The 27,990-nt window shown below is 42.5% G+C and overlaps 1 protein-coding gene across 3 annotated transcripts in view; it reads left to right on the top strand.

Moving 5' to 3' along the window:
* LOC309551240 (cytosolic phospholipase A2 gamma-like) overlaps positions 1–27,640 on the top strand; it is an 84,929-nt gene extending 57,289 nt beyond the window's left edge. For 2 of the 3 annotated variants that reach the window (XM_082251753.1, XM_082251754.1), the window contains exons 14-17: positions 12,237–12,401; positions 19,416–19,561; positions 20,789–20,948; positions 27,365–27,640. In XM_082251753.1, coding sequence (XP_082107879.1) covers positions 12,237–12,401; positions 19,416–19,561; positions 20,789–20,948; positions 27,365–27,600 — 707 coding nt within the window. In that variant the 3' untranslated portion in view covers positions 27,601–27,640. The remainder of the gene's footprint in view (positions 1–12,236; positions 12,402–19,415; positions 19,562–20,788; positions 20,949–27,364) is intronic. The other variant, XM_082251755.1, reaches the window with a different exon arrangement.
* Positions 27,641–27,990: the final 350 nt, after the last annotated feature.

Below are 27,990 nucleotides of genomic sequence, written 5' to 3'. Positions count from 1 at the left end.
TTTAAGTAAAAATTGTTTTGAGGCATGTCTGTGTTTAGTTTTGTTTCTATACAATTAAACAATTGAATGAACATTTTCCATGAGTGGTGATTCTAAATTTTTTGCTAGAGGTTGTACAAATAGATGTCTCACTCACCCACATTATAGAAGCATGTATACATGTACTGTATATTATTTATTTTTCTTTAAATAAATATATATAAAAATGTGATCAGCTTTAATTGGAACATTACAAATAGATTTTTGCACTGTTTTTAGTAATAAAAAGCAGAAAACACACATTGTGAATCTCCATCATGATCCCAGAGTGGGTGGCATAATTTGCATTTACAGTGCTCAGCACTGTAAATACACCCCTTTTGAAAAGTAAGATTTAAATCCATATCTCAATGAACACAAGAACAATTTCCTAAATTTTGACAAAACTAAGTGTTATAGAAAATTTGTTTAGCTCCATTACATAAAAAAATAAAGTTAATAATATAAATTAATTACAAAATCTTCAGTTTTACTCAAATTTAGTTGATGCAAAAATGAATACACCCCACAACAAAAACTATTACATCTAGTATTTTGTATGACCTCCATCATTTGTAAAGACAGCACCAAGTCTTCTAGGCATGGAATGAACAAGTTGGCGACATACTGCAACATCTATCTTTTTCCATCTTCAAGAACGACCTCTTATAGAGCCTGGATGTTGGGTGGAGAGTGATAGTCAACTTGTCTCTTCAAATTTCCCCATAGGTGTTTGATTGGGTTTTGATCAGGAGACATACTTGGCCACTGAATCACTTTCACCCTGTTCTTCTTCAGAGATGCAACAGTGGCCTTTTTAAAACAAAACAAACAAAAATCAGATATGGTTTTATTGAAAAGAAAAGCATTCAAACAAAGTAAAATACAAACATGCAAAGCACATCTAGCCTCCCAAGTTTCACACATCCCCCAGTACAGCAGCAAATACAATATAAAATATAGGCAATGATACAATCATAGTGCAGCATTTTTGCAAAAGATAGTACAATTGAGTCTTGAGTAAACAACGGCAGATTGTATAATCACATTACGCTAAAACTACCAATACATACACTAGTAAGGTATTCTATCGAGGGGACAACACTCAACCAATTAGTAACCTATCTAATACTAATTCTAATGGACTCAAGCCCGGGGTATCTATCCAGGGACCCCAAAGATTTTCAATTTTGTCAGGACATCCCCTGTGCTGATAAATATATTTTTCCAGTCTAAGAGTTGCACCTATACACTGCACCCATTCGTTGTGAGATGGGGAGTCATTAGACTTCCAGTAGTTAACTATCACCCTTTTGGGTCAAGTGGTATGGAGATCTGAAATACCATTTATTGTTTGCAATACTCCTGCCAAATAGGCGTGTAACTTGGGACAACGCCATGTCAGATGGATGAAGTTGCCATGAACCCTTGAGCAATTACTCAAGTGGGGGTATCTAGGATGCCCATTTTATGCAACTTAACCGGGGTATAGCGTGCCCTCAGCAGTATATATAATTGCATGAGCCTTTGTGTCACATTAAGGGAGCATTGTGGTATTGCCTGTTGACCTTCTTCTGCAAGGAATTAACCTGAAAGCCCACTATGTCCGGGTTCTACCTGATGGATGCAGGCAAGGGTTCAATGGCTAGTGCAAATAGTAGCAGCCACAGAGGACATCCCTGACGGGTGCCCCTGCCTAGCCGCAATGTATATGAGATCTGGTCTGCCTCCCGAATGGCTGCTACTAGATGGTTATATAATAGTTTAACCCAGGATGTAAAGACAAGGCCAAAGCCAAATTTGGAGAGGATAACCAAGAGAAATGGCCACGCTTCACTGTCAAAGGCCTTGGTCGCATCCAAAGACAGCAGAGCCCTGTTCCCCATGGTATCTGCCCCAGCCTGTATGTTGAGAAACAATCTGCAAAGGTTAACCGTAGTAGAATTTTAGGGGCATAAACCCAGGTTGATCCGGGTGTATAATCGTGGAAATTGCTATATTAACCAGTTGCCGACCACCTGCTGCGATTTTACTGTGGCAAGGTGACTCGGCTGCGCAAACCGATGTAATGTAAGGGGTAGGCTAGGGGGCGCCCGCTGTCCCCACGATGTGCTGTTTCGGTTCAGAATCAATCATTCATCAGGTCCAGGCCAACAATTTTTGGCCTGGACCTGGTGATCAGTTCTGACCAATTGCAGAATGTCCTGTGCATGTGTATTGTAAACACAGGCACAGGAAATTTTCTCTCCTGGAGCCCTTTTTGGTTCCAGCGTGAGAGAAGAGAACATCAGACATTGAGTACACAGGCACTACACTGACACCAGTACACATAGGCACATTTGACACCCCCTGATCACCCCCCCCCCCAGTTAACCCTTTCACTCCCTGTCACAGTGTCACTACAGTATATACAGAACATAGATAATTTACTGATCACTGTATTTGTGTCACTTATGACACAAGTTAGTGTGAGAGGCAGTTAGTGGTAGCTATTGGCAGTCCCAGATATGTGTAGGGTACCCACCACCATATATCCCCTAATAAAGATTTAACCCCCTGATCACCCTCAGTTAACCCCTTCATTGCCCTGTCACAGTGTCACTATTATATTGTACAGATCTTTTTTTCGGATCACTGTATTAGTGTCACAGGTGACATCATTTAGCGTTAATGCTAGTTATCATCAATCCAGGACAGTGTCAGATTTAGTAATACATTGTAACCCTTTGATTTGCTAGTGACACACATACACACACACACACACACACACTAGACACCTCCATTACTAGTATAGTGTCTGAACGGATCAATATCTTTGATCAGATTTAGAACTATACTAGCATCCCCAATAGTTTAATATAGTGTTCCCAAAACGCAGCGTTAGCAGGATTATCTCCGACACCTGCCAGCACCTGCCTTTAGCCCCTCTGCCCAGCCCCCAAGAAGTGCAGTATCAGCAGATTACTTTAACTTCCAATGCACAGCACACTAAACCGCAGCGTTAGCAGAGTCAGGCCTGATCTCTGTTAGCACTAGCAGTTCAATTTTTTTATGTAGCGGTTCGAACAGTCCTTGACAACCAGCCCCTTGATGATTGGCTATTGGCCAGAAACGCGTTGGGCATGTTTTACTACAGGTCATGTTAGCTGTGTTTAGTCACCCCGCTGTTATGCCTGACACAGTGGCGGGACCGATGTAAGTGACTGCACTGCTTTAATGTACCTATTTTAATGTACTAATTTAATAAATGGAGTAATTTTAAGCCTATAACTTGGCCCTTATCTGTCCCACTCCTGTGAGAACAAGTGAGCTGTGAGCTGAATGACCGCTGTATGAGGATAGGAAGGAGAGCTGACCTGGGATTCTTGAGATGAACTGAATACTATCTTAAAATGGGGTACTTTGACGCAGTAGTGGGCTTGAGCACGATATGGCCATATGGTGGGACCAAACCCCCATTTTTATTTATGGACTCTCTTCAGATTTGGTAGTAATTTTCCTTTGCATTTGCACGCTATTCTTTTTTAATATACATGTCTTTTGGTTCATAGCTGCAGCAGCTTTGGAAATACATAGGTATGCTCCCCCAAATTTTTTGCCTGTTTATTATGTATTCGGTCTGACCAGACTATCGAGGTTGAGCAGCCCTCCCCACCCCTCACACACACCTGTACTCAATCAGTGTCCACCATCAAGTGGATATAGGAGGAGTCCCCTGTAGTGCATTTGCACATTTTTCCCAGCAAGGAGTATTATCTCCATGGGTTAGAAAGGCTGGATTCATCTCTTTTTCATGGATAGTGTAGGACCCACTGATAATGGGGTACTTTGACGCAGTAGTGGGCTGGAGCACGATATGGTCATATGGTGGGACCAAACCCCCATTTTTATTTATGGACTCTCTTCAGATTTGGTAGTAATTTCCTTTGCATTTGCGCGCTATTCTTTTTTAATATACATGTCTTTTGGTTCATAGCTGCAGCAGCTTTGGAAATACATGGGTATGCTCCCCCAAATGTTTTGCCTGTTTTTTAACTGAATACTATCAGCTGATCCGTGAGTGGCTTAACTGTGGAAGGAGGATTGCTATGCTATTCACCTCATAACCATTAGGCTAGCTGGAAATTTAGAGCTGGTGAGTGTTCACTGCATGGGGGAAGCAGGGAGCTTCTATGTAACAGCACTTTCACCAGTTATATTTCTTTCCTATCACGGGTGTGTCCCTTCCCTTATGGTACTGTGTATCTGATTGTAGCGGAATTACACTATGTTGCCTTTTCATGTTTTTTTCATGCTCTAAGAGTGGCGGATGACTGGAGGATTTTTTACCTTATGGTTTTCTGCATAAAGCTGCATCTACACTGCTAAAGGAATTATACAACTTTTACTGTGAACAGTTATCAAAGCTAAGTGACAGTTTCTCTGGGCACTGCAGATCTTCTTACTTTTTTATATACAGTATCAGAACTGTGTCTGTACATTTTGCAAGCTGCCCTTTATCTTTATGCGCGGATGTTCATATGCACACTTGACAACCAGGTGCTTTTTTACCTGTGAGTCACACTAGGTACCTATAAATGTATTGGCTAAAATGTCCAAACAGAGGTACACTAGTGAAGAGGCCTACACAATGCTGAGCATGACAGATGAGAGCGATGGGGAAGCCTCACTGTCAGAATCAGGCTCAGTATTCAAACCTGTAGAGAGCAGCAGCACCCTGACAGATAGCCCTGATGACGGAGTAGTGGTCCCCTGCCAAGGTCAGGCATACCCGACCCCGTTCTTCTGTTGCTGAGGTGCAACAATCGCAGGGTTCTTGTATGCAATATCGATACTAGTGCCACTCAACCTTCTGGTGAACCAGCGGCCCGGTACATCCTGGTCATAGTTAAACCAGCACTGCAGTAACACTTGGTGATGTGGCGAGTCCTATAAGTGCAGTTCAAGCTGGTGCGGTGGCTAGCATAAGTAGTGTCCCGCAGCCACCAAGAATTCGAAGACAGGCCCTTAGAGCCCATAGTGTCCTTCCTGATGCGCTTGCAAATCCTAATTGCGAGCCCACCACTTCTGCAGCGCCGTATTTCCCCCATCCACTAGTCAACCCTGAATTCAGGTGGAAACAGCTGATTTTACTCCCCTTGAATTTTATGAGCTGTTTTTCACAGAAGATTTTCTTTGTTGTTTGAATTTTAAAGTCAGAAGTAGCAATGGGCTGTGTTTCAGCTGTTCATGTGTTCACTGAGCACACGAACAAATGGGGCACTCTACCGGAAGTTCGCCTGCTGATGAGTGCCCCATAATGCACTCTTGCAGTGCATTGATTGCTGATTATTGGCCAAAGCATGCTCCTGACCTGTATGCTTTGGCCAATCACAGCACAATGTACTGTGAGAGCCATGATTGGCCAAAGGCAGAGTGCCTTTAGCCAATCATGGCTCAGGGGCTTAGTCCACGCCCCACACTACTGTATATAAGGCTGCTGCTTACACGGTAGCCATTTATAGCGTACGACGAAGGAGATTAGGCAGGTAGTTAGTGGATAGTATGTTCAGTCAGTTTAGTGCAGTCAGTGTAGTGTACAGGCATACTCCACTTTTAAAATGTATGGGGATGTTGTAGTCCTGGGTCCCCTCTCGGTGCTCCTCAAGTTTGGTGTCCCTGTTACTTATGGTTTGGGAGCAGTGCCATACCAAGCTGACTAATATTTCCCATAGACGCCAATGTTAAAGACAGGGAGCAGTGCTCTGTCAAGCTGACCAATATTTCCCATAGACGCCAATGAGCACCCAAAGCTGAAAATTGGTCTGGGCAGAAAGGGGGTTAAAGTGCTCTGTATTTAAGTGGTTAAGGGGAACCCTATGACAGAATTTTGAAAAAAAACGGTTTGGGCTCCCCTCCCCAAAATCTATACCAAGCCCTTTGGGTCTGGTAAAGATTTTAAGAGGAACTCCATGCCAAATAAAAGAAAAAAAAAAAACAGACCCTTATCTGAGCATGCAGCCAGGCAGACCAGGAAAGAGGGGGGGGGGGGGCAAGCGCCAAAGCGTTTTTTGCCATTTTTCTATTTTTAGTGTCGGTGGGCATTGTGATTGATCATGGATTTACATTGAGGGACACTATTTTTTTTTCTTTTTAACCACTTCCTTACCACTGGATGTCTTATGACGTCCAGGGCTTTAAGTGGGGATATCTGAATGATGCCTGCATCAGTTTTTTCTGCCGCGATTCCCTGCACCATAAAAACAATCATGGTGGCTGCTAAGCCGCTTGATCATTCCCAAAGGGTGGGGGAAGTCCCCTCCCGCTGCCCTTCGAAGCTTCTACCGGCTCGCCCATGCAATCAGCGAGGCGGAAAAGGAATCCGCCGGTGGTGGAAGTACACCATAGAGTCTGCCGAGGTCCAGATGGTCCCCGGCAGTCTCTATGACTCTTGGAGGCCCAGGCGCGACATGATGACATCATGCCCGGCCTGGCAGTTGTCAATACTGCCGAGATCTCGGCTCTGTAGCTGAGAGTGTTTTTTTTTTTTTTTGTTTTTTTTTTAATATCAGGCTTTCTAGCCTGTAGGAGAGATCTGAGGTCTTATTGACCCCAGATCTCCCCATAAAGAGGACCTGTCATTCACTTTTCCTATTACAATGGATGTTTACATTCCTTGTAATAGGAATAAAAGTGATCAAAAAAAAAAAAAATAGGGAAAGTGTAAAAATAAAAAAATTAAAATAAAATAAACAAAAAAAAAACACATTTTTTAAAGTGCCCCCATCCCCAGGTGCCCACACGCAGACGCATGCACACGTCACGGCCACATATGTAAACAGCATTGAATCCATACATGTGAGGTATTGCCGCGAAAGTTAGAGCAAGAGCAACAATTCTAGCGCAAGGCCTTCTCTGTAACTCTAAACTGGTAACCTATACAAATTTTTAATTGATGCCTGTGGAGATTATTTTTTTTTTTTTCAAAACATTTTATTGTGACAAAATGGAATGACATAAGAAGTGAACATCACTTTCAAGCAATACAAAGCAATACAAAGATCATTGAAAAGAGAAAAAAAAAAAAACAGGATGAACAGCAGTATCATGCACAGAAAATAGGGTGGGTGAACAAACCATGACTCAATCATACCGGGAAGTATAGGAAAGTACAAGATCAACGTACGATAGACATTGTAAACCGTTCAAGGAGGTGAGGACAATCTTGTTCCCCCTTCCCTTGGTGCAGGACCATGGTGAGAACACAAACATGAATCAATTGCAACCTCCACCTCTGTTGGGTGTGCCATGACCAAGGCACCTTCAAGGGCAGTGGTGGCTCCCTCCACATGTCCGGACACCCCCAGAGGGGAACACGCTGTGTCCGGGCACAGGGGGCAACCATTAATGGCGTGTAGGTCGTCCTGGGGCAGGGAGTTCCGAAGAAATCCACTGGAGGGGTCGGTGGAGTTAAGTGTTCTGGCCCATAAGCGTGGTCGGGACTGCGGTTTGGGGGGAAACAGGGGAGCACCTGGGAGGGGGGGGGACGAGGGGGTGGGGGGGGTAGGTGGAGAGACAAGAGGAGAGGACGCTAGATAGAAAGAAAAGGAAAGAAAAAAAAAAGGGGGAGAGAGCGAGGAAAGATATACTCAGAAGAGATATGTGACGCCCGTGGCATTAGTGGGAGGGACTCGACCAAGGACGTAATCAGTGGTTGACGGGAAAATATGCCCGAAGCGACCCGAACCCGACACGACATTAGCTAGCAGCTAGGACGTGGTGGTCAATGTCCTAAAGTCCGGAAGTGTCGTGAAGTGTATCCAGGAAGCCCAGGTCGTATAATATTTGTGGTGGGTATCTTTAGCCTGCGCAATAGTGTCTTCCATTTCTGCCACCCTTTGGACCCTCTTCAACCATTCCGCAACCGTAGGGGGGGAGGTAGAACGCCAGTGACAGGGCACACACATCCTGGCAGCGTTGATAAGGTGTAGTGTGAAGGACTTCTTGTAACTGGAGTAGGGTAAGGAGGTATGGTGAAGCAAATATTGCGCCGGAGTAAAATCAGGAGTATATGTGGTGATCCGGGGAATCAGGGATTGCACCTCCCTCCAGAACGGCTGGACTAAAGGGCAGTCCCACTAGACATGCAAAAGGGAGCCCGGATGCAGGCCACATCTCCAACAAGTAGGAGAGTTAGCTGATGAGAACTTGTGTAATAATTCAGGAGTTCGGTACCATTTAGCATAGAGTTTGTAGCCAGTTTCCTGGGCAAGGACATTTAGGGATCCCTTGTGCATGTGGTAGTGAATTCTCGTCCAGTCGTCCTCAGAGAGGCTCCTGCCAAGGTCCCTCTCCCACCTAGACCGAAGTGCCTTCGTGTGTGCGTGGTCAACCGGAAAGAGCATAGTATATAATATGGATATCAAATGACAATGTGACCCTGGCGCTTCACAAAGTCATTCAAAGGAAGTAAGGGAGCGGGTCCAATCCGCCACCGGCTGTGCGCTGTGCAGGAAGTGTCTAACTTGTAAAAAGCTGTAGAACGGAACGTCGACGGACGGGTATTTGAGGCGAAGGGCCTGGTGCGTAAGAGGACGAGCGTCAGCAAAAAAGTGACGTGCCTGAAAGGGCATGTCCACGGTGGGCCCCGTGGAAGGGACATAAGGGAGATCAGGTGGGAATTCTGGAGAAGCGCACAGGGGTAGCAGTGGACTACGTTTCGGGGAAAGATCTAATTTATGGCGGATCGTTTGAAAGAGGCGCAGGGTTGCACCAGTGACGGGATGGGTCAGAATAGTGCGTGGAGTCTTGGACGGCGTCACCCATGGGAGATGATGTGCGGGGATGGTGGACACCGCAGACTCCAAGGACACCCAGTCCTTAGAGTCAGCATGAGCGTGCCAATCAATTATCCGGGTAAGGTGGCAGGCCCAGTGATATTTGAGCAGGTGCGGCAAGCCGACCCCCCCTTCTGCTTTGGGGCGAGTGAGCGTGTCCCACCGGATTCTCGATTTATGCGACTGCCATACAAAGTCCGAACAGATACTCTGCTGGTAGGACTTGAAAAAGGCAGGGGGAACATGAATAGGAAGGGCATGCAAGATGTAAAGCAGACGGGGAAGGATATTCATCTTCACTATTGCGACCCTGCCAAACCAAGAGAAGGGTCCCTTAGACCACGATTGTAGGTCCGATTTGATAGATTGTAGGATAGTCAAGTGGTTTTTGGCGTATAAGTCTGAAAGTTTGCATGGGAGCTGGACCCCGAGATAGGTGATGGCATGGGGATCCCATTGGAATGGAAAGTTGGTCTGGCAGAGCCGCAAGAGCGAAGTAGGGAGGGAAATGTTAAGGGCACGGGATTTGGAATAGTTGATTTTGAGATTAGAAATTGCCTGAAAGGATTTTAGGGCCGAGAGGAGATTAGGGACCGAAGTCAAGGGATCAGTAAGGAAGAGGAGGACGTCATCTGCGTAAGCAGCCAGTTTATACGTTTTGTCCTTTATGGAAACACCCTTAATATTCGGGTCGTCGTTGATTTGACGGAGAAGGGGCTCTAAGGTGAGAATGTAGATCAGAGGGGACAGGGGGCAGCCTTGTCTCGTGCCGTTCGACACGGAGAAGGCGTCCGAAAGAGTACCATTGACCCGGACCCGCGCAGAGGGGGTGGAGTACAGAACCAAGACAAACCGCAGGAACCGGCCTGTCATGCCCAGAGCCCGGAGCGTCTCAGTCATGTAGTCCCAGGCCACCCTGTCGAACGCCTTCTCCGCGTCGAGGGACAAGAAAAAACCGGGGGTGTTGGACGTGGATAACCATTGGTGGAGGTGAAGGGCTTTGGTGGTGTTGTCCCTTGCCTCTCGGCCAGGGACGAAGCCTACTTGGTTAAGGGAGATCATGTTAGGAATAGAGGGAAGGAGGCGATTAGCCAATATTTTAGCGTACATTTTGACGTCCACATTGAGGAGCGAAATGGGCCGGTAATTAGGGACCTGGGATGCATCTTTATTCGGTTTCGGGATGACCGCGATATGCGCCTCTAGGAAGTCCGCATGGAGGGAGTCAGCGTCCGGAAAAGCGTTGAACGCGTTTTCCATGTGTGGCAGCAGCAGATCTGAAAAGGCCTTGTAGTAGCACACAGGAAGGCCATCCGGGCCCGGGGCTTTGCCCGGTTTAGATTGCTTCAGAGCCGCCAAGATTTCCGTCGAAGTGATAGGGGCGCCTATGGAGATTTTTAAGTACCGAAGTTTGGCGTCGTTCCACGAGTGTGCGCAATTTTAAAGCATGACATGTTAGGTATCCATTTTTTTACTCGGTGTAACATCATCTTTCTCATTATACAAAAAAAAAATTGGGCTAACCTTACTTTTTTCTCCCCAAAAAATCACGTTTGAAAAATTTCTGCATAAATACCGTGTGACATAAAAAGTTGCAATGACCACCATTTTAATCCCTAGGTTCTCTGCTAATATATATATATATATATAATGTTTGGGGGTTCTTAGTAATTTTCTAGAAAGAAATTATGATTTTTACATGTAGGAGCGGAGTGCCAAAAATGGCCGGATATGGAAGTGATTAATAAAGAACTTGTCAAAAACTTTTTCCTGTGGTTTTTACTTTTTTACACTTTTTTGGTGAATGGGTACCCAATACCCATTCACATGGGGGGGCCGCGATCTGGGGCCCCCGCAAACCCATTTGGGTGATGGTGTCCTTCACAAGTCCGTGCTTCAATTTTCTCTTGTCTGAATCGACAAGTATTTTATCATGTCATGTTATTGTATTGTGTCATTTTTTCTATATAGTTGATTTTATGGTAACTCAATAAATCTATGTTTTAATAATCCAAAATTTTTTGGTGTTATTACGGCCTCCAAAGTCCCATTCCCTAAGGGGGGTTTTCCTTTTTTCCATATTTTCCAGGGATGTTGGCCCTTTAACACCATAGCCCTACTTAGATGAGTGATCCTTTGTGTTAATTAGGATTATGTTGTCTAAAATTTAGCTTTGCTCCTAGGACTTTCATTGGGGTGTATTCATTTTTGCAACATGGTCTTGAATAAATTTGTTAGGAAAAAAACTTTTTGTGTGTGCAAATTAACACTTTTTGTTTGCAATCAATGGCCCACATTTATGGGAGTTTTTTGCAGTATAGTGTTCCATATAAAATGTTGATTCTGAAATAAAAGTAAAAGTTTTTTGACAAATTTGTTGAGGGTTTACTCATTTATGCTGAGCACTATATATTACCATTTAGTCTGCTATCGCAGGGTCCATATCCCCCTCATTTTGTTGCCACCAGTTACTTCTTCTCCTAGTCTTCTTGCTGGTTCAGCGGCATCTTCTTTCTTCAACCATAGGTTGGCCACTCATGAGACCATGCATACGGATGTAGTGCCCACCCCCAGTGAGGCCGCTGAGAATGACACAGGTTCTCCCACAATAATACATCCACCAGCACAGCTCACTGCACACCAACAGCACAAGCTCAGTCTACGCTAAGGGATGCCTTCTCAGGGGTCAGAACCCATTTAAAAAACATAAATGCGTTAAGGGAGAGGGTGGTAAAACCATGGCTTAAAGAGTGTCTCCCTATTTGTGGAGAAAAATGACAAATAAATACAAATATAGCATATACAATTGTGAAGCCATATTGTAATTGAATGTTACAAAAAAATTACCTTTCCTTTTCAATCTGCAGCACTGTGATTTTCTGTAAAATGCAATGCAATATGGTTACCTGGAGTCATTCTGTACACAGATAGCATACAGAACCCCCCCCCCCCCCCAGAAATGTAATTTCCTGTTTTGATTGGCTTACTTATTTTCTGCACTAAGATACAAATCAGATTTTGGGTATCCTCTGCAACAAAAGTATCATTTTTGGTGAGATACTCCCAAAGAGAAATCATTACAGGGATGTAGACCCTATAATTCTCCTCATTAGAACCCTGCAAGTGCAGCAGCTGATTAATAATTATAAAAGCGCTCCCATACACATTCCTTTTCCACATGGACACAGACAAACAGCTATTTCTTTAGACGAACAAAAGGTAGGAATCTGCAACAAATGTTTGTTAAAATCCTTGCAATGTACACAAATCAACCAGAGAGAAATGTTTTTTGTTTTTTTCTCAGTAAAAGAGTGAGACGAGGGGTGTAGGGTGTGGGGGGAGCTTGGAGTTCAGTTTTAAAAGTCTTTGTAATTCAATGCTTGTTTTTTTTTTTTTTTTCAGGCATTTATAAAATTGCTAAAGTGTTGAAGGGTATTGCTATTCGCCTTATGCATTTTTTCACTCCTAAAGGTACTTGTAATACAGCTACGGTGATAAAGAACATTGCAGTATGTCTTGCAGAATGGAAATGGGGAACCACAAATAACTTTCTCTACAAATGGAAGAGTGAGTATACTTGGTCATTGTTCATTTGATTCAACCTAAAAAAAGCTTAAACCTCAATTCTTTACTAGTTAGAAGGTTAGAAGGTTAAACCCTCTAATAAAGCATGACTTTAGTTTTTTTTCCAATGACCACCAGATAACTATTTGGGTCAGCGTTCTACCATGGATTGTTTTTCTGTTTCAATATTTTTTCTTTTTTTAAAGAGGAAAAGTCACATAAAAGTAAACATTAGTTAAAGCGGAGTTCCGGCCTGAAAAAAAAAAAATTAGATAAAAATACCCCCGAAACAGTCAGGGCTAGTGCATTTCAGCAATGATAGCCTCTGAACTGTCCCCGGGTTCACTTACGTTTTGGAAGAAATACTTACCTTTTAAAATTTCTTGTCCAGCGCTGCCATCTCTGGTGTGGGCAGCTGAAGCCAGGGCGTCCTCTTCGGTGTCCTCTTGCGCATCCTCTTCGGTCCCAGAATGCCCTGCGCCGGCCCCGCTTGTCACTTCCGGGGCAGGCGCGTCATCCCTGCACAGCTTCTGGGCATGCCCAGAAGCTGTTTAGCAGGGAATGATGCGCCTGCACCAGAAGTGACGAGTGGGGCCGGTGCAGGCGCATTGACTCCTGGGAGCGATGACGTTCAGCTCCCAGGAGTCAACACAAGTAGGAAGTGACGGCGGCGGCCGTGTCCACAGAGGGAGGAAGAGGAAGTAAGGTAAGTATATTTTCTTCAAAAACAAGGTAAGTAAACAAAAAAAATCGTCATTATCCATTTGTTTTTCAGATGACACAGAGCAAGCGGATGGGGCAAAGTCACCTTTGAGGGTGGAACTCCGCTTTATATCCATTCCTCAAATAAAGACAGGATTCTGAAAAAATTGTGTTTGGGTTTACCATTTACCATCAACAGTATACAGTATGTATCCAATTTAGAATGAGTAGAACAAGATTTACAGGTCACCGATCAGCAATTAATTGTAAATGAAGTCTTGAGGTCAGTTCACAGCTGGATGTTAGGTGGGAAATGTTTCCTGTATCTGCTTTGTGGGGGGTGTGTGGGAAATGGATCCTCTTGGTGTATAAGGCAATTTTCATGTAAGATAGAAGACAGAGAAGTGGTAAGGAGTGGGAACCATTGATGAGTGGAGGTAGCCCATATCCTCTGATAAAAGCTGTACAGAGCAAAAATGGGGAATGCAAAAGAATGGTAAATGAACAAAGGGGAAAAAGAGATGAGGGGAAGAATGGTTAGGAAGGAAAAACAAAATTGACGGCCAAGTGTTTTTGACTTATAGTGGCCACACTCCAGCCCCCCCCCCCCCCCCCGCAATGTCTGAAGGACAGTAAACTGGCCCTTTGTTTAAAAAGTTTAAGACCCCTGAACTAGACCACTTACCCTGGACTAGAAACAAGTTAATTGTGGGAAGAAACATCAATTGTATAGTGTGGTGACCCTCAGCATGACAACCATGGAAGCAGGTTTTAGGGTTGAGGGGAAAGCATGGGCGATTCTAGTGGGTGCTAAGTCCCAGTCCATGGGGGGCATGGCTTCAACTCAGATGTTAGCGGACGTGCCTCAGCTAGCTCCCTCTATACCGCCTTCATCCTGAGGCGTAAAGACCGTCATCAGTCCATGGGAGTGTATCCCAAAGCAGCAGTGCCACCCTGCCACCCACCGGAGCCGTTATATTCTGCAGCGGTGATGACTAAATTCAATAAGAAGGATCAGACTGGGCTGGATGGCTCTACCCTAGATGGTACCAGCAGCATGTCCCTTCCTCAGCATGCCTCCAGGGATGGAACAAAGAAAATTTCGGGTAAGCTGTAACAGTTTGCCTGAACGCCATGCAGATCCAGACATCCTCGGCCAGACCCCACGACAGCTTGGGAGAGACAGCTGTGGATCCCATAGTCAGCACAGAGCAGCCTGTGACTGTGGTGGACAGGCAGCCAGAAGTAAAATACTAGCCCGCTGTTAGCACTGACACACAGAGCCATGCTGCAACAGCCCTACCTTCCTCTGAACCCACATTTAGTGATATCTTTGAGGCTGTACAAGCCTGTAACATCTCTATGCTGTCCCTCATTACCTAAATGCTGGGATTAAAAGAGGACATTGCCATTGTGAGGCAGGATATCCACAAAATAATCTGCGAATGAACCACCGCAGACTCAGTGAGGGCAGACTCAGTTTGGTGGAGGATGATTTGCCTATTATGAAAAATTATATCCAACAGCCCCGATCACAAGTAGTTTATCATGTTCAGAGGCTGGAGGATTTATAAAACAGACAAAAACAAAACAATATTTGCATTTTGGGTTTTACCAAGCGTGCAGGAGGCAAGCATCCGGCAGATTTTATGGAAAAGTGGCTATTAGACATGGTAGGGCAGGAGGGATTCTCCAAGATGTTTGCGGTTGAGTGGGCCCACTGAATCCTTACTTGCCCAGACCATATATCCTGCAGGTGTTGAATTACAGGTACAAAGATCTTATCCTGTCAAAGGCATGCCAGTGAGGGAACATTGAATACAATGGCAATAAACTATCCTTCTTCGCGGATTTCTCAGTTGAAGTGCAGAAACAACTTGCAAAATGTGTTGATGTGAAACGCAGGATATGCTAATGGCAAGTAACATACTCAATGCTATACCCAGCCAAACTGCGTATCGTTGATGGAGAGAGATATCACTCAATTCCTTGATTGCCCTGGAGCAGCCAATTCCTGGTTGGAAAGAAATTAGCACGACTCCACACTACCTGTACCTGAATACTGCCTATATGCTCTTACACTTGTTACCCGACGCCCTCAAAATATCCTACTATGGAGGTTGGCGGGGGACCTCGCTAGTCTACGTTATCGAACGCTCTTCTCAACGTGTGATGCTGTACCACCTTTGCACACCAGGGATGCCCCCTGGTGTAAGTCCCATGTGGACATTTGTGTGTTTGGTTGAGAACACTAGTTATGATGACGATTGTTTACAGTGGAGTTCCGCTGATCCCCAGTGCCTTTATTTCACCTGGTGCCTGCTTCTGCCTACTTATGGCTTGCTCTTACCACTTTTACATCATGCCATTTGTTCTACCTGTTACATACAGCTATCACATAATGCTCTCCATGGGTGAGACTTGATTGTTATGACTTATGTCTGGTCAAGGGGTGAATAGAGACGACCTGATGAAGCACCTGAATTGCATACTATCCAATGTTTTTTTTTGCCCTTATCACTGGTTTTTAATAGATATGTATGATGTATAGCATGCATGCTGAACCCATCATGCCTCTGCCTTTGGGAGTCATGCTAGTAGCTGTTAGCCTTGCAGTGTCTCATGGCACAGCTGGAGGGCCACAGGTTGACCACCCATGATGTATAGCAAAGTTAAGGTATTATCATAGAATGTACGAGGTTTGGGCGATAATCTGAAAAAAAAACGTGCAGTTTTTATATAGCAAACCTGTAGCAAGGTTACGAATCAATAATAGCTTATCTTCCACATTCCCACTGTTTTCTCTCACCCCTCCTATTTGCTTTAGCTATAGAGCACCTGGCCCTCACTATTCGACAAACATCAGAGAATATTGATTTCCATAGAGGAGTTAGAGAGGACAATGTAGCATTTTACACTGATGATGCTCTTCTCTTTCTTGGGGACATTTCCCATTCCCTGATATTACTCATGAGTCTCATTTCAAGATTTGGGTCATTCTCAGGATTTTAAATTAATTGGTATAAATCAGTATTATTACCACTCAATGATTAGCGAGACCCCTTGCCAAATATAGCTTCCCAAACTTGCATTGTGCATACTTTCAAATACCTGAGAGTGGTTGTATTTAAACATGTGAGGGACTGTGTTAATCTTAACCTTAAACCTCTGCAAACTAAATTTACAGATAAATTATGTAGCTAATCTGGTTAGGATGATTTGAGCCCCACAACTGCTCTACATACTCCTCAATTTCCTCATCTGGATTACATCTCCTTGGTTCAGAAAGGTAGACTCTCTCTTTCGAGAGTTTATCTGGCGGAAAAAAATACCCCAGTATTAAACTGACCATCTTAAAGCTAGTTAAGGTTGTAGGAGGACTAGCCATTCCCCATGTTAAAAATTACTTTTTAGCCTCTCAACTACAACACTTCCTAGGATGGACTAAAGTTATTGCATTAGATCCAATCCATTTATAACAAATATCTGCTATAACCCCTGCTGGAGATGAGAAATTTGCCACATTGTTCGAATTTTTGTACAGGTATACAGTATATTATTTGATAAAAATTGGCAGGGAATGAAAGCTATTTCAGGTGTCAATGGATTTACTCTATTTACTCAGATTTGTAGTAATTCCAATTATGGAGAATTAAAAAAAACTTGAAGGGTTTGACCTGTGGAAGACCAAAGGGTTGCGGTACAGTATGTCTCAACTATTTAATAATGATGTCCTTAAATCATTTAAGCAGCTAAGTGTTGAATTTGAAATACTGAATCAAAGGTTATTCTAATTTCTCCAGTTACAACACTCTATCCAGGCACAGGCCCATACTTATTCTATGAGATTTAGTAAATCCACAACAATCTTGCTGTTTAACAGTGATTTTCAAAAAGGACTAATATCCCAACTATAATGTATCCTCCATGCTAAGTTTCAAGACTCCATCAAATTACCATCCAGTCTGCAGTGGCCACTCAAAAACAAACTCAATTATTCCTCTTACATAGGACTTATCACACTCCTGAGAAATTCTTTAAGTGGCACCGCAGGGATACCCCTTTTTGCCCCAAATGTAAAAGAGGCTCAGGTAATTTAATCCACATGTTATGGAGATGCCCCAAACTCCACCGCTATTGGCAAAGTGTTAGTTCCACTATAAATTCTGTTTTTCAGGTAAATTTGTTGTAGACCCTGGTATCTGCCTTTTAAGTATGTTAGACAAATCTTCTTGAATACACTTTCACATCCATTGTTAGCATCCTTTTTCAGGCTCATGAGCTTATAGCCCAGAAATGGATGTCTTCACATCCACCAACTTTAGATGAGTGGAGAACACAAGTATCTTATCCAGAGAAAAACTTGTATTCTTACATAGAAACTGCCCTGCAAAATAATAAAGATATGGGACATATGGTTAGCATCCCAGGCCTGGCCCCCACATATTTTATTCTAAATAGACTGCTACAATAGTCTGAAGAAGCCCTGCATAATATGTTTTAATGTACCACCCCCCCCTAATGTTCTGTTCCTTCTATATGTGGTAGAGCTGTCTAATACTACCTCTTATGATGCCAATCTGTGGGAGGGGGGGGGCGAGTTTTAGGCATGATTATGGTTCCAATGCACAAGAAAGTGTATAGGTTGATTGTTAGTGTATTATCTCATGTTCAGAATATCTGATATCTGTTCTTTAACTTATGGTTATGGGTTGATGGACATAATACTCTGTGCTTATAATAACTCAGCTGATGTTATATTATCTGTCTTTTTACCATTTCTGTAAAACACATAATTTACATGTTATGCATGTTTCTATTACCTTTATTGACCCACTGCGACTAGACTGTTGTGCACATGAGTTGTGTATTTGTTTTGTGTTTACTGCTCTTAAAAAAAATTCAATAAAAAAATATCTGTTTTAAAAATAGCAGTCCATCATCACTTTTTAAGTAGATAAGAGAGTTAGCATAATAAGGTAACATTTATAAATAATCACAGGGTTTCCTATTCCTCCCTTATCTCAGATGTGGCCAGATCAGTTTCCCACTACTATTGCCAAAATTCTACACAGATATCCTCATAAGAGGAAAGCAGAAAAAAATTTGAGTTATATGTAATGCGTTTACTTTGCCAGTGTCTTAGTTAAAGTGTTTGTTATTGGGTATATAGTATTTATCTTTTTACTTCTTGAAAGCTATAGAAGCCTTTAGAAGTGAGTAAGTTTTTGCAACCATGAGGTCCTCCAGGAAAACACATGAAGGTTATTGAAACCAGGGAGGAACTGTGAATTATGCCAGAAGTACCAGAGGTGCATAAAATGGAAGATGGATGATTAATTAGTTGGCTGGAAAGTTTTATTCTGTCTCATATTTGCAAGGAATGTTCTATGAAAGTGCTTGGATGGGTAGGTCTGAGTGGAGAGTCCATGGCAAGGAGCTTAAGACGATTCAGTGTCAAATATTTTTAGACAAATCCAATGCAGTGCATCTAGAAATAGGTGGATTTAAGTCAGGTGTACTATTTTTGAGGTATAAAAGTGTGTGAAGTTAGAGACTCCTAGGCTGCCGTTTAGTTTGTGTGCTAGAAGACTTCTTTTGGCAATACGCAGAATCGTTAGTTTTCAATATGAAGCAAACAACTAGTCTGTGCAAAGCGTGAAGGGTGTGGGAGGGACAACAACTGGAAGGACACAGAAAAAATTAATACCTTGGGGAGAAAGGACAACATACTACTACTGTACTGTATGTATTATTTTTATAATTGAAAGCAGTTTGTTATATTGTTAATATTAGTGGCATATTTAACCATACTTGATAAGAATCGAATAATTTGGTGGTAGAACCAGTTTCTGGGGAAGATTACTTGTGTTTATTCTCCATTTTTACAGTTCTTAAAGTAAAGAACCCTTTCAATATATGAAGGGTTAACCTCTGTTGTTCATGTATCAAAGCATACTCTTGTGTTTCTTCTGGTGACCATAAATCGACTCTTTCTTCACCCCCAAAATTTGGCCAAAGCAGTTTGCTGAAAAAGAAAAGATATTATATTTACCTCCCTTAAGACTCCTGCCTGTGTAAGCATTGCAGCCTCCAACAGACTTCAGAATTTGACACTTCCAGGAGTGTCAGGTGCCATGTCTATAATTCCTTGGTCTGGCCTTGGCATCACAGCATCTGTAGTTATGTAGGGGTCAGAGGAAGGAACCCAAACCCACAGTGAAGGACATGGGTAAATAAAAAAAATTGATTACATTTTGCTGACTTGACTATATTTTGTGTGTTTTATATGTTTTTATATATTTATTATCTTAGGTAATATCCCCCTCTCCAGTAAAAAGCACATCTCTTTAGTTGATGCTGGCTTGGATATCAATATTGCATTTCCACTAATGTTACCTCCCCATCGCAACATAGACCTTATACTGTCTTTTGACTTCAGTGAAGGAGATCCATTTGAGGTAAACATACTCATAACATACTCAGACAGAAGGTGGCACTTTAAGTTTTTGGTGATTTTGGCTGCTAGTAGATTTTGGTGTGGGGCTTTTGGCATTTGTTCCTTCCTCTGGCAGTTTTTGGTGTTGGGCTTTTGGCATTGGTTCCTGGCACTGGCTGTTTTTGGTGTTGGGTTCTCAGCATTGGTCCCTGGCACTGGTGGTTTTTGTTTTTTCAGCACTAAAAACAAACACATGGACAAACATCTAAAATCTCTAACCTGCTGCTGACTGTTATCCTGCGTCTAACATATAACCTAAATCCCTCCTAACTCTGAACCCGCACAATCAACAATAGCACAGCACAATAATTCTAACCATTAAAGTATATCTAATGCCAAAACGTATTTTAATTTTGGATAAAGAAAAATAAGGGTAGAGTTTTTTGCTATTTGTGTCCCATTATGTTGATTATCCATAACATCTTTCCTGTCAACAGGAAGTGAAAGAAAATCTCTCCAAAGAGAGGAAAATCCCCTCTTAAGCCCCGTACACACGAGTAGAAATTCGGCCGGGAAATTTCGTCCGACGACCGATCTGCCGATTTTCGGCTTGCTAGTATGGTACTTCCGACAACCGACTCCGACTTTTCGGCCGAAAACATCCTGGTGTGCAGGCTATATAATCTTTGTCGACCGTCAAAACACGTCCGATTTTCGTCTCATTAGTACAGATTTCGATGGGGAAAAATCTTATGAGCAAGACTACGCATGCTCAGAGATGAAAGAACACAAAGAAAGCAATCCAACAAATGACATCACTTCTGAAGTAGAATTCTGTCGTGCGGGAAAATTCGTGGGCAGTCTAGAGCACATTCCAACCAACAGACACCACTCTGGACAAAAGACGGACTACCGGTCGGCGGAAATTCGTTGCGTGTGTACGAGGTTTTAGGCTGAGTTAAAAGGGCTCACTTGTAGCCCTTTTGACAGAAATCCTCAGAACTAGAAGAGTCCTCACAACTCAAAAAGCGAAGGAGGATCTCCCCAATTGGGACATAGACATTAATAATAACCTGAAAGTGTTGTAACCCTTTATCACACCACCCAATTGTAAAAAAAAGTTTTGGCTTTAGATGCGCTTCTTTCTAATGCGCGTTACAGTAAACAAAAGGACAGTGTTGGGAATGTCTAAAATTCATTCAGTGTGCTATAACAGAAATATTACAGAATTACCTTTTCGTTGAATCAGACACTGAGAAAAACAGCCGAAAAATTTCCCTTTCCGAAAATAACCATAGAAGATAAAGATCTGAAGATTCCATCAAGAAGCTGCTATATTTTTGAGGGAGATGGTGACGGGAAACCTGATGTGATGTATTTCCCACTTTTCAACAACCAAACGTGTGAAGGTCAGTTTACACCTAAAGAGCTCTGTTTTGTTTTATTTCTTATGCCTCATTCACATGGGCAATGACATACTGTACATGTGATTTTTATTTATTACAAATTCCTATATTGCACCATCAATTTACGCAGCACTTTACATCAGTCCCTGCCCTCAAGGAGCTTTCAATCTAAGGTCCCTAATTCACATTCATACATTCACATACTAGGGCCAATTTAGACAGGAGCCAATTAACCTACCAGCATGTCTTTGGAGTGTAGGAGGAAACCCAGAGAAAAGCCCAGGTAGGTGAACATGTAAACGCCAAGCATTTACAGTTCATGTGTTTATAGAACATTTCTTAACCCTTTAACGCATACACTATATTGTCAAAAGTAATGGGACACCTGCCTTTACACGCACATGAAATTTAATGGTATCCCGGTCCCACCCTTTGCAGCTATAACAGCTTCAACTCTTTTGGGAAGGCTGTACACAAGGTTTAGGAGTGTGTCTATGGGAATGTTTGACCATTCTACCAGAAGCACATTTGTGTGGTCAGGCACTGATGTTGGACGAGAAGGATTGGCTTGCAGTCTCTGCTGTAATTCTTTTCAAAGGTGTTCACTCGGGTTGGGGTCAGGACTCTGTGCAGGCCAGTCAAGTTCCTGCACCCCAAACTCGCTCATCCATGTCTTTATGGACCTTGTTTGTGCAATGGTGCGCAGTCATGTTTGAACAGAAAGGGGCCATCCCCAAACTGTTTCTACAAAGTCGGGAGCATGAAATTGTCCAAAATGTCTTGATATGCTGACGCCTTAAGAGTTCCCTTCTCTGGAACTAAGGGGCCAATTCCAACCCCTGAAAAACAACCCCACACCATAATCCCCCCTCCACCAAATTATTTGTACCAGTGCACAAAGCAAGGTCCATAAAGACATGGATGAGCGAGTTTGGGGTGGAGGAACTTGACTGGCCTGCACAGAGTCCTGACCTCAAACCGATAGAACACCTTTGGGATGAATAAGAGCAGACACTGCGAGCCAGGCTTTCTCGTCCAGATCAGTGCCTGACCTCACAAATGCACTTCTGGAAGAATGGTCAAACATTCACATAGACACACTCCTAGACATTGTGGACAGCCTTCCTAGAAGAGCTGAAGCTGTGATAGCTGCAAAGCGTGGACCAACTCAATATTACATAGTTAGTGAGGTTGAAAAAAGACAACAGTCCATCCAGTTCAACCTATGATGTGTGTGTGTGTTTGCTTTTAACCGTACATTGTATACCCCTGTATGTTGTGGTCTCTAAGGTGTCCATCTAATAGTTTTTTGAAACTATAGAAACATAGAAACATAGAATGTGTCGGCAGATAAGAACCATTTGGCCCATCTAGTCTGCCCAATATATCTGAATCCTATGAATAGTCCCTGGCCCTATCTTGTATGAAGGATAGCCTTATGCCTATCCCATGCATGCTTAAACTCCTTCACTGTATTTGCAGCTACCACTTCTGCAGGAAGGTTATTCCATGCATCCACTACTCTCTCAGTAAAGTAATACTTCCTCATATTACTTTTAAACCTTTGCCCCTCTAATTTAAAACTGTGTCCTCTTGTGGTAGTTTTTCTTCTTTTAAATATGCTCTCCTCCTTTACCGAGTTGATTCCCTTTATGTATTTAAATGTTTCTATCATATCCCCTCTGTCTCTTCTTTCTTCCAAGCTATACATGTTAAGGTCCTTTATCCTTTCCTGGTAAGTTTTTTCCTGCAATCCATGTACTAGTTTAGTAGCTCTTCTCTGAACTCTCTCTAGAGTATCTATATCCTTCTGGAGATATGGCCTCCAGTACTGCGCACAATACTCCAAGTGAGGTCTCACCAGTGTTCTGTACAGCGGCATAAGCACTTCTCTCTTTCTACTGCTTATACCTCTCCCTATACATCCAAGCATTCTGCTGGCATTTCGTGCTGCTCTATTACATTGTCTTCCCACCTTTAAGTCTTCTGAAATAATTACTCCTAAATCCCTTTCCTCAGATACTGAGGTCAGGACTGTGTCAAATATTCTATATTCTGCCCTTGGGTTTTTACGCCCCAGGTGCATTATCTTGCACTTATCCACATTAAATTTCAGTTGCCAGAGTTCTGACCATTCTTCTAGTTTTCCTAAATCCTTTTCCATTTGGCGTTTCCCTCCAGGAACATCAACCCTGTTACATATCTTTGTGTCATCAGCAAAAAGACAAACCTTACCATCGAGGCCTTTTGCAATATCACTTATGAAGATATTAAACAAAATTGGTCCCAGTACAGATCCCTGAGGTACCCCACTGGTAACATGACCTTGTTCTGAATGTTCTCCATTGACTACAACCCTCTGTTGTCTGTCACTCAGCCACTGCCTAATCCACTCAACAATATGGGAGTCCATGCTCAATGACTGCAGTTTATTGATAAGTCTTCTATGTGGGACAGTGTCAAAAGCCTTACTAAAATCTAGATATGCAATGTCTACTGCACCTCCACCGTCTATTATTTTAGTCACCCAGTCAAAAAAATCTATAAGATTTGTTTGACATGATCTCCCTGAAGTAAACCCATGTTGTTTTTCATCTTGCAATCCATGGGATTTAAGATGTTCCACAATCCTATCCTTTAATAGGGTTTCCATTAATTTGCCTACTATTGATGTCAGACTCACTGGTCTATAGTTGCTCGATTCCTCCCTACTACCTTTCTTGTGAATGGGCACGACATTTGCCAATTTCCAGTCTTCCGGGACGACTCCTGTTACTAATGATTGGTTAAATAGATCTGTTAATGGTTTTGCCAGCTCACCACTAAGCTCTTTTAATAATCTTGGGTGTATCCCATCAGGACCCTGTGACTTATTTGTCTTCACTTTAGACAGCAATCTTAGAATGTCTTCCTCTGTAAAGACACATGCATCAAATGATTCATTAGTCATCCTTTCAAGTGGAGGTCCTTCTCCTTCTTTTTCTTCTGTAAAAACTGAACAGAAGTATTCATTAAGGCAGTCAGCTAGCCCTTTATTTTCTTCTACATACCTTCCGTCCTTTGTTTTTAATTTAGTTATTCCTTGTTTTAATTTCCTTTTTTCATTTATATATCTGAAGAATGTCTTATCCCCCTTTTTCATAGACTGAGCTAGTTTTTCTTCTGCCTGCGCTTTAGAAGTTCTTATAACTTGCTTGGCCTCTTTCTGCCTAATCTTGTAGATTTCCTTATCTTCATTGCTCTGGGTTTTTTTATAATTACAAAATGCTAGCTTTTTATTTTTAATGATTTGGGCCACTTCTGCTGAGTACCACAGTGGTCTCTTCCTTTTTTTGCTTTTACTGACAAGTCTAATGCAATTTTCTGTTGCCTTCAATAATGCACCTTTTAAGTAGTCCCATTTCTCCTGGACTCCATGTAATCCGTTCCAGTCTGATAAGGACTCATTTATGACTAATTTCATTTTTGAAAAGTCTGTTTTTCTAAAATCTAAAACTTTTGTTTTTGTGTGGTGTGACTCTTTCACAGTTCTTATATTAAACCACACTGACTGGTGATCACTAGATCCCAAGGTTTCGCCTACAATGACATCATATACCGAATCCCCATTTGTGAATACCAGATCCAAAATGGCCTCCCTCCGGGTTGGCTCCTCAACCACTTGTTGCAGAGACAACCCCAGTAGGGAATTTAGAATATCTGTACTCCTGGTAGAACTTGCTATTTTGGTTTTCCAGTTTATATCTGGAAGATTGAAATCTCCCATAATGATAACTTCTCCTTTCATTGTCATTTTAGCTATTTCTTCAACTAGTAGATCATCTAGTTCTTTAACTTGACCAGGTGGCCTATATATCACACCTACACGAGTTACTGCATGATTAGCAAACTGCAACGTAACCCAAACTGACTCTATGTTGGCCTCACCAACTTGTATTAGGTTAGATTTAATGCTATCTTTCACATACAGGGCCACTCCTCCTCCTTTCTTGCCTTCTCTGTCTCTTCTGTATAAAGAGTACCCTGGTATGGTTATGTCCCAGTCATTTCTTTCATTAAACCATGTCTCCGTAACAGCCACTAAATCTACATTCTCAGATTCCATTATTGACCCAAGTTCATTGATTTTTTTACCTAAACTGCGAGCATTTGTAGACAGGACTCTGAGCTTATCATTTCTTAACCTCTGTGCTTCTGACCTGTTCTGGCATTGTTTCGGGGGGCAATTGGACTCTTGTATTTTCACTCTTTTGCCCCCCCTTCCTAGTTTAAATACTCTTTCGCAAATTCTTGGAGTTGTTCACTAAGTACATTTGTTCCTTTGAGAGAAAGGTGCAAACCATCTTTTTTGTACAGTTCCTTTCTATTCCAAGTAGAGCTATCATGAGAAACAAAGCCAAATCCTTGCTCTTGACACCATTTACTAAGCCATATGTTGAACTCCTTTATGCGCCTCTGCCTATCATTCTGAACATTATGCACAGGCAGAACTTCAGAAAATGAAATGGTGGATGCAAAATGCTGTATGTCATTTCCAAGTGTGATAAAAGATTTTTTCACCTCTGACATTTCATTGCAAGCCAGGTCATTTGTCCCTAGATGGACAAGAACATCCACGTCCCCTTCCTGCTTTGCTTGCTTAACAATATTAATAATACGTCTTCTATCTCGCCTAGCAGTAGCACCAGGGAGACATCTCACAGAACCATTTTCTTTAAGCTCCACACTTCTTATGATTGAATCACCCAGCAACAGCTGCTTCCTTTGAGACTTCACTTTATCTTTTTTGTCCTTGGCTGCAGTCTTGCATACATTAGACATAGGAGTCGATGGTTTCTCACCCTCTGTGCTTGAGTCCATATCCATGTTGTCCTTACATTCTGAGAGTGCTGCAAATGAATTTTGGAGAACCACCGACTGTGGGACTTGTCTTCTATCCACCACTCTAAGTCTTCCAGAACCTACAGTAACCCATCTGCCATTTCTGGGGGTCCTCTGTGGCAGTGGCATTGCAGCAGTCCCAGTACTATCAATACTCCCTGCTGATACGACTGCTTGTGGAAGAGAATTCCACATCCTTACCGCTCTTACAGTGAAGAACCCCTTACACACTTTAAGGTTAAACCGCCTTTCCTCAAGTTTTAGTGAGTGGCCACGTGTCTTATTGTATCTCCTTTCTCTGAATAGTTTGTTCCTTATGCTCGGGTCACCAGTACAGTATTTGTACATTGATATCATATCCCCCCTCAATCGTTTCTTCTCCAGAGAGAATAGGTTCAGTGCTTGTAGTCTTTCCTCATAGCTGATGTCCTCCATTCCCCTAATTATTTTTGTTGCCCTTCTCTGGACTTTCTCCAGTTCCAGCACATCCTTTCTGAGGACCGGTGCCCAGAACTGGACAGCATACTCCAGATGTGGCCGGACCAGAGTCTTGTAGAGTGGGAGAATAATCTCTTTATTTCTGGAGTGAATCCCCTTTTTTATACAACCCAGTATTCTGTTGGCTTTGCTTGCGGCGGCTTGGCATTGCATGCCACTGCCAAGCCTGTTGTCTACCAGTACCCCCAGGTCCTTTTCCATCCTCGACTCACCCAGAGGTTCCCCCCCTAGTGAGTAGCTTGCTTTCTGGTTTCTGGCCCCCAAGTGCATTACTTTACATTTTTCAACATTAAATCTCATCTGCCATGTAGTTGCCCACCCCGTTATTTTGAACCCTACAGACTAAGACTGAGATGCCATTAAAATTGAAGTGCATGTAAAGGCAGGTGTCCCAAAACTTTTGAAAATATAGTGTATCCCTATGTACTAAGACTGGGATGCCATTAAAGATCATGTAGGTGTAAAGGCAGGTGTTCTAATACTTTTGGTAATATAGTGTATGTGCAGCAACAAAAGGGTGGGCTTTATCACCCACTTGCTTCACCTATGCATCGCCACTGTTGTGTGCTGAGAGCACACTTTCAATAGATTTTCCACCAAGCAAAATATAGAGTGGAAATCCTCCAGGGGAATGTTGGTTTCAGGGAAAAACTTAATAAAGGATGATGTCGCTTATATTGGAAGGAAATCCTGTCACTTACTGTTGAGTCTACAGGACAGGAAGTGAATGGAAATCTTCCCTTATATATATATAATAAGATACAGATGGCAAAAAAAGACTGACAGCAGTTTTAACCCTCCCCTACTCTATCCAAAATGGAAAAAAAGGTTTGCCTTTAGATATACTTTAACTAAGCCATGGCCATTCATGGTCCCAAAAGAGCATACTTTACATTTATCTAATCTCACAATTTGTATTATGTAACCCTCAGACATGCAACCTGTTTACCATTTTTAAAATCTATCAACCATAGAGATGGTAGGTAACATTGATAACCCAGATAATACACCATGGGTAAACACATTTCTTTTGCTTGCAGGAAAAGTAGATGAAATGCGGGAGAAGTATGCCACCACTCACATCTCCTATGATGATTCTCAGGTGAAAGAACTCCTACAGGTATCAAAGAATAATGTGGAAAAGAACTACACTCAGATACGAGAGAAAATAAAGCAATGTGTTCAGAGGTGTAACCTGAGGAGGGCAGGAGAGGCAGCTGCCTATGGTGTAATGAACACACGGGGAACAGTGGAAGAAAAAAGTAAAGATAATTAAAAATATCTGTGTGTTTCTGTTCTGCCTGTGGTTTGCAATAAATGGGACTCTAGGCAAGTACATTTTGGCATTTTTTTTATTGCGTTTTGTTCAGCAAGCTTTTATACGACTTTAAAAATTTCAATGCCATATATATCTCTCACCTTGTAGGTTCAGTAGTAAAGTGGCAGAGGTGATGTCACTTGTAACATAACATAAATAAGAAAAGAAAAGCTCATTTTAATGACATGCCTTGACAAAAAGGACCTATATTCCCTTGAAACGTGATGTTGGTGATTGGCCTTTTTTGTTATTCTCAGTGATGTAAAAATAGCTATAGCAACCCACACAGATGGGCTGCTTTGGGGCCTGGGTGGAAGGGGCACCCAATAAAGTTGTTCTTGAGGCAAT

The sequence above is a fragment of the Pelophylax lessonae genome (assembly GCF_965119305.1).
Source record: "Pelophylax lessonae genome assembly, chromosome: 3".
NCBI classification, from domain to species: Eukaryota; Metazoa; Chordata; class Amphibia; order Anura; family Ranidae; genus Pelophylax; species Pelophylax lessonae.
The sequence above is the reverse complement of the archived record's forward strand: the minus strand, read 5'-3'. Positions and strand labels throughout refer to the sequence as shown.